The following is a 12,343-nucleotide window of genomic DNA, read 5'->3' as shown; positions in this document are numbered from 1 at the left end:
ATTGTTGTTTGGCGGGTCCGGGCTGGGGATTCGAACCCGCCACCTTAGGTGTATGTGGCTGGCGCCTTAGCCGGTTGAGCTATAGGCACCGAGCCACAATTTCTACTTTATATCAGTCTTTAACAGGTCAAGGATACATGTTAGAATAGGTAAGTGGGCTGGGCATGGCAGCTCACGCCTATAATCCTAGCAGTCTGGAAAGCTAAGGCAGGTGGATCCCTTGAGCTCTGGAGTTACCAGCTTGAGCAGGAGTGAGATCCCCATCTCTACTAAAACGAGAAAAAACTAGCCCAGAGTAGTGGCAAGTATCTGTCTGTAGCCCCAGGTTCTAGGGAGGCTGAGGCACAAGGATCACGTGGGCCCAAGAGTTTGAGGTTGCTGTGAGTTATGATGATGCCAAGGCACTCTACTTAGGTGACAGAGTGAGACACTCTCAAAAAACTAACTCAAAAAAAAAAAAAAAAAAAAAAAAAGCTAAAGGAACAGCAAAACTGTGTAGCAAACAAGAGGCAAAAAGACAGAGTAATAAAAAAATTACCCAGTCCAAAAAAAGATATAAAGGGGAAAAAAAAAGAATGAAGGTAGGACAAAAAGAAAGTAATAAATCAGACGATGGATTTAAACTGAAATGTTTCAGCCATAAGATGTATATAAACTAATATTGTCAGATTCAGGACAAAAATAACAACTATAGGCAATTTGTAAGAGACACATCTTAAGTATAAAGACACAGAAAAGCTGAAAATAAGTTTTAAAAGCAATGAACCAAATAAACACAAATCCAAAATTTAAAAAATAGCTAATACTAATATGAGACACAGCTAACTTTGCAAGAAACACTAATCTTGACGATTCACCAGGAAAAAAAAGTCTGTCTTTGCATATATGTGATAGCATAGCTTCAGTATGTGCACAGCAGAACTGACAGAACAAAAAACAGAAAAGATTTTTTCGACTACTTACTAGTCGAACAAGCAGATTATAAATAAAAAACTAAGGACATATAAGACTGAACAACACTGCACATATAGAACCCTGCATCCAACAACTGCTCAACATACATATTTAAGCATGCAATGACCTTTTACCCATGTTGATCATATAATAGACCATAAAGGAAATCTAACAAATATTAAAGGATTTAAATCATTCAAGGTATGTTTTCTGACCAAGTGAGGATTGCAAGAGGGACGGGGGAAGTTATATTAGAAATGACAAAATAAACCCTAAAATGCCCTATGTTTAGAAATTAAGCCATTTACTACTTTGTTTTTGAGTCTCATTATGTCGCCCTCGGTAGAATGCCCAAGGCGTCACAGCTCACAGCATCCTCAAACTCTTGGGCTTAAGCGATTTTCTTGCCTCAGCCTCCCAAGTAGCTGGGACTACAGATGCCCACCACAACACCTGGCCATTTTTTTGTTGTTGCAGTTGTTATTGTTGTTTTAGCTGGCCCAAGCCGGGTTCGAACTCACCAACCTCAGTGTATGTGGCCAGTGTCCTACCCACTGAGCTACAGGCGCCACCCTAAGCAATTTACTTCTAAATAACATAAAAGTTCAAATAAAGCATCCTCATTATTTTAAACTGAATGATAATAAACACACATTAAAACTTGTAGACTACAGGTATGGGAGTACTTAGAATGAAATTTACAGCTTTTAAAGCACTTAGAGAGAATTACTGGCTATGGGGCCAAGTGTGGTGGCTCTTGTGTGTAATCCCAGTGCCCTGAGAGCCTATGGCTAGAGAATTGATTGCTAGAGGCCAGGAGTTTGAGATTAGCCTAGGCAATCTAGCAAGACTGTCACTACAACAAATTTAAAAATTAGCTAAGTGTGGGCCAGGCACAGTGGCTCATGCCTGTAATCCCAGCACTCTTGGAGGCCGAGGCAGGTGGGTTGCCTAAGTTCACAGGTTTGAGACCAGCCTGAGCCAGAGCAAGACTTTGTCTCTAAAAAATAGCTGGGCAATGGGTGGAGTCTGTGGCTCAAAGGAGTAGGGCGCTGGCCCCCATATGCTGGAGGTGGTGGGTTCAAATCCAGCCCCGGCCAAAAACTGCAAAAAATAAAAATAAATAAATAAAAATGATAAAAATTAAAAATAGCTGGGCATTGTGGCAGGCACCTATAGTCGTAGCTACTTGGGAGGCTGAGGCAAAAGAATAGTTGAGCCCAAGAGTTTGAGGTTGCTGTGAGCTATGATGCCATGGTACTCTACCAAGGGCAACAAAGTCTCTCTCAAAAAAAAAAAATTAGCTGAGTATGGCTGGGCATGGCGGCTCTCACCTGTAATCCTAGCACTCTGGGAGGCCAAAGAATTGGAAAAAAAACAAAATTAGCTGGGGATAGTGGTGTAAACCTAAAATCCCAGCTACCTGGGAGGGCTGAGGTAAGAGAATCACTTGAGCCCAAGAGTTTGAGGTTGCTGTGAGCTATGACACCATGGCACTCTACCTAGGGTGACTGAGACTCTGTCTCAAAAAAAAAATTTAGTTGAATATGGTAGCGTTTGCCTATAGTCCCAGCCACTCAGGAAGCTGAGGCAGGAGGAACATTTAATTCCAGAAATTACCGACTATTTCCCCACAAAGAAAACACTATTACTATTTTAAAAAGGAAAACACCAATCCCATCCCCAAACTCTTCCAGAGAACAAACAAGGATGAAATGTTTCCCAGCTGATTTTATAAACCAGCATAAATCTTTTTTCTTAGAGATAGAGTCTCACTCTATCGCCCTCGGTAGAGTGCCGTGGCGTCACAGCTCACAGCAACCTCCAACTCCTGGGGTTAGGTGATTCTCTTGCCTCAGCTTCCCAAGTAGCTAGGACTACAGTGCCCGCCTATTTTTTTGTTGTGAGTTGTCCAGGGGCTGGGTTTGAACCCACTACCCTCAGTATATGGGGCCGGCGCCCTACTCACTGAGCACAGGTGCCACTGAAACCAGCATAATCTTGATAGCAAAATATGATAAGGAAATTATAGGAGGAAAAAAATTTAAGTTAATCTCACTGATCAATATAGATACAAAAACCCTAAACAAAATATTAACAAAAATAATTGAGTATTCTCTCTCTCTCTCTACATATATATAGATATGTATGTATACATATATGTAAAGAATACTTGGTCCTTGCAAGTTTAATTTAACACTCAAAAATATACATAATTTGCCACAATAACAGCATCACAGGAAAAAAGATCACACTATCATTATCAAATGGAAAAACATCTGATAAATTAACATGCACTCAGGATTTTTAAAAAAGCATCCATTTGGGATAACAACTATGAATAGAGAAAAACTCCATAGGAATAGAGGAAAACTATAGCAAATATCATTCTTAATGATGAAATATTTGTTAAAAAACGTTCCTTCGGAGATGAGGAATAACATAAGAATGCCGCTGGGTGTGGTGGCTCACGCCTGTAATCTCAGCACTTGGGAGGCTGAGGTGGGTGGATTGCCTGAGCTCACGAGTTCGAGATGAACCTGAGCAAGAGCAAGACCCCAACCCCGTCTCTAAAAAATAGCCAGGAATTGTGGTAGGTGCCTATAGTCCCAGCTACCTGGGAGGCTGAGGCAAGAGAATCACTTGAACCCAAGAGTGTGAGGTTGCTGTGAGCTAAGATGCCATGGCACTCTACCAAGGGTGACCAAATGAGACTTTGTCTAAAAATAAAGAATGCCTTTGGATACCATTCAATTAAAAAAAAAAAAAAAAAGACTGCACCAAAGGTACTACCCAGTGTGATAAAGCAAGCAAAAGAAATATGTAAGAAATGGAAAAAAATAATAAAACTATTTGTAGACAACACAAGTGTGTTCACAGAAAATCCAAAAGAATCTTCAGCTAAGCAATTATAAAAATTAAGTAAACTTAGGCAACCATATATGAAGTCAATACACAAAAAAATTAATTGTATAAAACACAGTATTTCTATATAACAGTAATAATTATGTACATATTATGCATATACGATATGTATTATAAGGACAAAATTTAAAACACCATTAAAATAATATCTGGGCTGGGCTCACACCTGAATCCTGGAGGCCAAGGAAGGAGGATCACTTGAGCTCAGGAGTTTGAGCCACCTGAACAGCATAGCAAGACCCCATCTCTACAAATTTAGTAAAAAAATTAGCCAGCCATAGTGTCATGTCCCAGTTACTCAAGAAGCCAAGGCAGGAGGATTCCACAAGCCCAGGAGTTTGAGGCTGCAGTAGGCTATGATGATGCCAGTGCACTCCAGACTAGACAACAAAGTGAAACTAGTGTCTCAAAAAAAAAAAAAAAATCAAAATTCTAACAGGGCGTGAGTGTAAATGAAAAACTGACAAGTGGACTCTAAAATTATATTGAAATGCAAAGGAACTGACAACCAAAACAATGCTAAAAGGCCAGTTGTGGTGGCTCATGCCTGTAATCCTAGCACTCTGGGAGGCCAAGTCAGGTAGAACGCTCAGGAGATCAGCCTAAGCAAAAGTGAGACATCATCTCTATTAAAAATAGGAAAACTAGCCAGGCATCATGGTGGGTACCTACAGTCCCAGTCCCAGCTACCAGCAAGGCTGAGCCAAGAGGATCACCTAAGCCCAGGAGTTTGAGGGTGCTGTGAGCCATGATGACACCATGGCATTTCAGCCAGGGAAACAGAGTGAGACTCTGTCTCAAAAAAAAAAAAAAAATCCTGAAGAACAAATGAGAAGACTTACCAGACTGGACACTAAAACATATTACAAAGTTGTAATAATTAAGAAAATGTAATGTCCAAAAGTTAAGCACAGACTCATGAAACAGAATAAAAAGTCAAGAACATATTTATGAATACCTGATTCATAACAAATGTAGCACTTCAGAGCAGTGGAGAAAGGACTTATGTTTCAGTAAATGGCACTGGGTCAATTAGACAGTTACCCCACACCATACACAAAATCCAATTCCAGATAAAATTAAGGCTGATGCTAGGAAAATTATTAAATTCCCTTCTCTTCTGGCTTCAAATTGCGTTCAGCAGATGGGAGATATCAGCAGGAGACTGAGTGTGAGAGAAGATCAGGATATTTATCTCCCAGGCTCTCTTTCTGCCAATTAGCATGAGCTGCCTGCATCCCTCTAAGAAAGGCCACAGCTCCCAGCAGGTAGCCTTCTCCATTCAGCTACCCTGTCCAGGTTGAAGTTGCACCTCTTTCCTATTACTTCATTAAAGATCAAGATGTATCAAGGGCTCTCAGCCATCACCTCAGTATCCCAATACTGGCTGCGCTATCCCTGATTTGTTTTTTAAATTCCACCTACATTTGTAAGTTTTCCTTTTATTAAACTCTCAAAATACCTCATTTGAGAGGATTCTGTTTCCTGCAGAGACTGACTCAATGAGGCATTATCTAGACAAGCTGAAGTCAGATATGTACAGCCTATCATCTAGCAATTCCACTCCTAGACATACACTGTACAGGAAGGCACACATATATATGTGCACCAGATATGTAAGGGCCATTCATTGAGGCAATGCTCACAGTAGGACCAGACTGGAAGAAAGACAAATATACAAACAGTTGAGAAATTGAATTTGTTAATCTTACAATGCAATGATATATTCCATGAAAAATGAATAAACTACTCAATTTTTTTTTAATTTCAGGGCTCTTTTACATTCTTAGAAACTATTAAGGACCCTAAAGACCTTTTGTTTTATATAAAATATGTAAAGAATTTTTTAAATGTTCATTCATTTTAAAACAACAATATATTACATGCTAGCATAAATAATATTTCTTGCAAAAAGTAACTTTCTGTTTTTCCAAAACAAAGTGAGAGGAGCGTTTTATATTTTTGCAAAACTTTTATTATTTGGCTTAATAAAAACAGTTCAATTTTCATGACTGCTTTTCTACATTCAGGCTATAGTGATACGTTGTTTTGGTTGAAGCACATAAAGGAAATCACTCTTACACAGATATTTAGTTGGAAAAGAGGAACATTTTAACAGCATTTCACATAACTGTGATTATTCATCTTTGATACTACCAAAACTTAATAAATGATAGTTTTTTAAAGATTAAACGCAATATAGCACCTGAAACTCCTATCAGTGAACTCATCATATTCTGTTATATCAAAATCCACTGGCTTATCTCACATATTGCATGAATCTTTCACCCATGCCTGATTTTGTAATATCATGCGTACACCAATTGGAAAAACCCTGCTTGCTAAATTATTCAAGTCTTTCACATAATGACATTTCACTACAGGACATCAAAAAAACCCACAACCAAACATTTTCTTAAAGTTCATGGTAGTAGGTTCAAATTTCCTAAAATTGTAATTTTCATGTAAAAACTCAAATCTTATCATTGGCAACAAATATAGTCAGTTGTTTTCTTTGAAGTGACAAGCTCACTTTGTTCATTTTCAAGAAAATGTCAGCCAAATACTTCTGTATGAGTAACCATAGTTTATCTATCAGTCATTTTAACAAATGAAAACAGTGTTCTATTAAAAAAGTAACAAGATTAGCTTGCAACTCAAATAACAAAACACACGCTCTTCCTTAAGGCAACCATCATACAGCAGAAGTGCTTTGTGCATACTTAGCATTTCATCACACAGAATATTAAAAAGACACATTCTCAAGGGTTGAGATTTAATAAAATCAATCATTTTTCCTGCTTTATCAAGGACATTCTTGAGTGAAACGTGATCTTTTAAACTGCCAATAAATGGCAGTGAGAAATAAAATGATTACTGATACAGTCTGGGGTCACTGCCTTTATTCATGATAAGGTGTCAGAAGTTTTAATCATAATTGCTTTTGCACCATCAGTATAAATATCAACAGTGAAAAGGGCAAATAACATTTTGGTATTATTATGAAAATAGTTTTGACCTCTCAGATCCCCTGAGAGGGTTTTGGGAAATCCTAGAGGTTCACAGACCACACTTTGAGACCTACTGAATTATAATAACACAAAACAACAATGTGGATAAATCTTGACCATATAATCCAGAGGGAAAACAAACAAGCAAAAAACAGACACAAAGGCTATACACTAAAAAATCTGTCTATATAAAAATTCAAAACCAGGCAAAACTAAACCAGATTATTTATGGACGCATACTTAGTTTATAAAACAACGTTGGGAGATCTTAACACACTTCTCTCCGTAACTGATACATCAAGCAGATGAAAATTAGGAAGGTTATGGAAGATGTGAACAAACACAACTAACAAATTTTTTTTTTTTTTTGAGACAGAGCCTCAAGCTATCCCCCTAGGTAGAGTGCCATGGCATCACAGCTCACAGCAACCTCCAACTCCTGGGCTCAAGCGAGTCTCCTGCCTCCGCCTCCCAACTAGCTGGGACCACAGGCGCCCGCCACAATGCCTGGCTATTTTTTGGTTGCAGCCATCATTGTTGTTTTGGCGGGCTTGGGCTGGATTCGAACCTGCCACCTTAGGTGTACGTGGCTGGTGCCTTAGCCACTTGAGCCACAGGCGCCGAGCCAACAACTAACAAACTTAATCCAACGGCCATATAGAGAACCCTACACACAAAAGAATACACATTCTTTACAAACATGTTATAATACTCATAAGAACTGGCAATATACCACGCAAGTCTCAACAAAAACAAGGAACAATATAATACGGACAATATTCTTTGGTTGCAATACAATTATATTAAAAATCAATAATAAAAAGAACTTTTAAAAAGCCAACATTTGTCAAATTTTAAAAGTATGCTTTTAAATGGTTCATTGGTTAAAGAAATCATAATAGAAATTAGGAAATATTTACGAGTGAATAATAAAAATACAACACAACACATACACACAACACACACAACAGTGCACATTGTAAGGTGAGCTTACACAGAAACTTGTAAGGTGAGCTAAAACAGGAGATGCTTACAGTTTTAAATAATTTTATTAAAAAAGAAGATGAAAATTCATGACCTGAGAATTTGGAGGTCAGAGAGACTAAATCCAAAGAAAATATAAAGAAAGAACATAATTAAGCCTGTTAGCAACCTAACTTGTTTAAATGAATTTATGTCATCTCTTAACTATAGCGATATGTCCAAAAGGTACTACCCAAGCTGTTATAGCATCTCAGTACCTCAGTACCTATCACAGTACCTCAATCGATCAATCTCAACTGACTATTTAACTGCAAAGCCCAGTGAAGATTCATCATGATGCTGACCACCACGTGGCTCTCTCCAGCCCCATTCTCCTAACAAGACTTCTTTAGAGTCAAGTGACCCAACTAGAATCTTAGGTAAGAACACTTTCTCTCCACCAACTAATTGAAGATATGATCTCTCCAAACTCCCCATCTCTGTTGTGACCTTAATACTCTGAGAAAAACCGAGATCCTTCTGTTGGTAAAAACCAAGGAGGCTGTGCTTTGAAAAGAAACTAACTCAGAAATTCACTCAGATTGTCCTTGAGTTAAGTTGGGGGTGTGGAGTGAATAAAATTCAGTAAAAATTACCTGTAAAATCTCAGAGTTATCATGAAGAATGGCTACAAATAAACTGCCATCTCCTTCATTCCTTCCCTTTGACAACCACAGTCTCCTTCCCTTTTCTGTTTATCTCCTCTCTCTCCTGACTGCAGTCACCTACATCTAAAGGAGTGGATCAGAGTGAGGGCTCTGGCAGAAACCCAGCCTCATTCCTTTGCATACTGTCCTCACAATTTTTTGGTGGTGCCATTTCCAACCCTTTGCGAATCCCTGCTCTGGGTTTCATCCAAATTGACCCACTTCTCGAATCTCAGATATTGATTTTACTTTCTGACTATAACCTTTTAATTTTCCAGTTTTTTCACTCCCTCACCCCCATTAACCCTCTTCTTCAACATCATTAAATACTCCAGCCCTTGCTCCATCGGCCCCTTCCTTACTAGACTTCTACTCCTACCTAAAACCAGGACTCCAAAGACAAGCAGTGAATGACCTGTGGCAGCAAAGAAGATTCAAAGCTCCTCTCCTACACAGACCTAAAGCAATCCCACAGTCTGGCAAAATCACACTCTAAAACAAAAATGCAGTCACCTTACAAGTGGTTATTCGGTCTCAGCCGAATTCTTTCTCTTTTCTTTTCTTTTTTTTTGAGACAGAGTTCCACTTTGTCACCCTTGGTAGAATGCTGTAGCATCACAGCTCACAGCAACCTCAAACTCTTGGGCTTAAGTGATTCTCTTGCCTCAGCCTCCCCAGTAGCTAGGACTACAGGCGCCCACCACAATGCCCAGCTGTTTTTTTAGAGATGTGGTCTCACTCATGCCCAGGCTGGTCTCGAACCATGAGCTCAGGCAATCTACCCACCTCAGCCTCCTTACAGTCATGAGCCACCACACCCAGCTTCTCTCTCTTTTTTTTTTTTCAGGTTCTGCAGGACTTATAAGGGCTTCCACTTTTATTCTGGGAGAAATGGGGAAGATTTGGAAGGCTTCAGGCTGAAGAGGGACATGATCTGATTCATGATGTAGGAAAATCCTTTCTTTCTCTTTTTTTAAGTGATGATGAATGAGGGTTGTTTTTATTTTCTTCTATTGTTGACATGAAAAAAATTTGACTGTTTGAGAAGATCTAAAATTGGGGATAGAGCTTTGCCCCATTTATACTAAGCCAGCTGCATTCTCAGAGCTATTCTCCTGTCGTTTTCTTATGCTTGCCATCTTCTCTCTCCAAGTCTCTTCCACTCTCCTCAAACCACCTTCCTACCCCTGAGGCTGCCTCTCATTCTCCTGCTTTATATCCTACTTCATAGAGAAGAAAAAGGGGGTGGGGGCATCAGGCTTGACTGAAACTGCTCTGACAAATGTCATGAACGAATTATTCTTTTCACATCACCAGCTCCTTCCCACCAGTCAGACTCCAGGTCAAATGCTACCTTCTCAAAGAGCTCGTCACTGACCCACCATGAAGAGCTGGCCTCCTGCTCGCTTGATCCCATGGCCCTGTTTCACTTCCTCACAGGCCATTTATGAAGGCAGGGACACGGCCAGTCTTGTTTACCTATCACTATCCCTAGCACCTAGATGACAGCAGGTCAGTAAATATTCCTGAAATAAACTATTCCTATGAGAAAACTAGCTTTGAATTACTCACAAGCTTTAGTAGCACACTCCTTACGTAAAATTCAACCACCCTTTTCTAATTTTGAACTCTGTCAACTTTCCTACTTCCCTTCACTTTAAGTCCCATCTAAGCTATCTTCTGCAAAATCACTGCCATCTTCATCTATCAGCCCTTCAAACCTATTTTGTCATTTCAGAATTTTTTTATTATCTGGCTTGCATTTTTCTACTCTACCTTAACCCTTATTACTATAAGTCACTTCCATATTGTCAGCAAGTGACACAGTGACTGTGACATATGTGTCAGGAACTAACCACAGCCTCAATCTTAACCCTGAACTGTTTCCTCTTAAAAACCTCAGCATTCATCCTTTCTTCTTCCCTGCACCCAATAAAACTGTTCTTGCTCTTCGACCTCTAAGCTTGCAGCCTCTCTGCTTTATACTCCTGGATATGCACTTGATTTTCTACCATTTTGCTATATGTATCTTCCTATAATAATGCAACTCTCACTACCTTTTTTAACTTCCTGGTCTTTCTAACCCATGCTCTTTCCCACCTTACTGTGCTCCAGGCTACTTCTCCAGACCAGCATTTCATTATGTTGAATTGCAGATTGGAAGATGTAACACATTAAATGCCACATGTGTTGTGTAACTTAGCTAGTTTTGAGCCTTAGGCTTAGTGAACCATATATAACTCACACGTCTCTTGATCCAATAAAACACCGTGACCCCAAAGAAAAAAAGTGTGGCAGTCAATGTGTTAAGTTTAAGACGTGAAAATTTAAGGTAAACTAAGACTTGGGTAAACAAGAGATAATCCTACTATCTAGATCTAGAAACAGCAGTGTTAAACAGAGAATGTGGGAATTCAACAGTCTCATTAGATTACAGATGTACAATTTACATTAATTCCCAGCCACCACTTCACATGATTATGTGGGGAAAAATACTTACATAGATAAGTCCTGAATAGTAGCGATCCTTCAGGTTATGTAAAACAGAAGCTTCATTCAAGCATGTCAATTCTGCCATATCCTCCACCTTTGAAAACTTAGGTGGGTTCATCTTCTGAATGTCATCTTTGTTGACCATTGCTTTCTTTCCATTCTCTGCCAACTCCACCATAACTTCATCTCCCCGTTCTTCTTTGATACTAGCTGCCTCAAAACCATGGCGTTCTGATGGAATCCACACTAGCTTTTTAGCCGTCCAATCAGCTTGAGTGGCAGGGTTGTAGATGACAGCCCTGTCCACGAAGAGATACCTCTCTGGATCCTCAAGTCCAGTTCTCTGTGCCATTGTAAACAGAAGGATCCAAGAGCAATCGCCTCTATGAGAAGTGAAGGAAGACAAAGTTAGATGTTTAAGAAATACAAAATAAAGCATAAACTCTGAGTTAAGGAGCTGGGGTTTTCTTCTTCATGGCCATACTAACCAAGTGTCCAAGGTAAATTGTGGGAGTGACCACAAATTATGACTCTGGTTGTCTGATGACCACTCAAGATTTGCCCTCAGTTACTAATGGATTAAGAACAGGCCAAAGGAAAAAAAGTGCCCATTGACTTTTTTTTCTCTTCATCTCCTCTTTCACCCCTCACCACAAATTAAACAGGGAGTTAAGAAGGAAAAGGAGAAAGAAAAAATAAAAATAAAAAGGCATAATGAAAGGTCCATGAAGTGGTATCAGAATTAGTGTGACCACAGGCAACAGCCACAAAAACCCATCATTGCCAGGAGAGTAAAGAATCAGGTCTAAAACATGCCTGCCATTCTGCCTTCAGACAACAGATTCAAAATTCTTCCTATGAATACTCTCAATCAATCCCCCTATAAACTTCTTCAGGGCCTCATGTGGTCTTAATGTAACCAAATGGGGCCACAAAAGACAAGTGTAACTTAGCTTTACGGAACAGCATTTCAGGGACGTGGAGGTAGCTGTCCAGGCCTCCACTCCCACCGTGCAGATGCTCCTACCCGATCACCTCATCAGCATTCCACTATTCATCAAGACTCATTCTCCACGCTGACCTCTTACCTGTAAACAGACTCCAATGTGCTTATGCCTTCCCACTAGAGCAGTATTTTTCAACTTTTTTATGTCATGGCACACTTGAACCTAGTTAAACTTCCATGGCATACTTAAATTATGTTGATCAAAAAAAAAAAAAAAAAGCCAGTAAAGAATATATTGGCTCAGTGCCTGTGGCTCAAGTGGCTAAGGCGCCAGCCACATACAC

The 12,343-nt window shown here is 39.5% G+C and overlaps 1 protein-coding gene across 2 annotated transcripts in view; it reads right to left on the bottom strand.

The window, feature by feature from the left end:
• MYH10 (myosin heavy chain 10) overlaps positions 1-12,343 on the bottom strand; it is a 164,844-nt gene that overhangs the window by 146,381 nt on the left and 6,120 nt on the right. For both annotated transcript variants that reach the window (XM_023513988.1, XM_003791102.2), the window contains exon 2: positions 11,061-11,436. In XM_023513988.1, the coding sequence (XP_023369756.1) occupies positions 11,061-11,405 (345 nt within the window). In that variant the 5' untranslated portion in view covers positions 11,406-11,436. The remainder of the gene's footprint in view (positions 1-11,060; positions 11,437-12,343) is intronic.

This window comes from Otolemur garnettii, unplaced genomic scaffold (assembly GCF_000181295.1).
Source record: "Otolemur garnettii isolate 467f Iridium unplaced genomic scaffold, OtoGar3 scaffold00046, whole genome shotgun sequence".
NCBI lineage: Eukaryota > Metazoa > Chordata > Mammalia > Primates > Galagidae > Otolemur > Otolemur garnettii.
The sequence above is the reverse complement of the archived record's forward strand: the minus strand, read 5'-3'. Positions and strand labels throughout refer to the sequence as shown.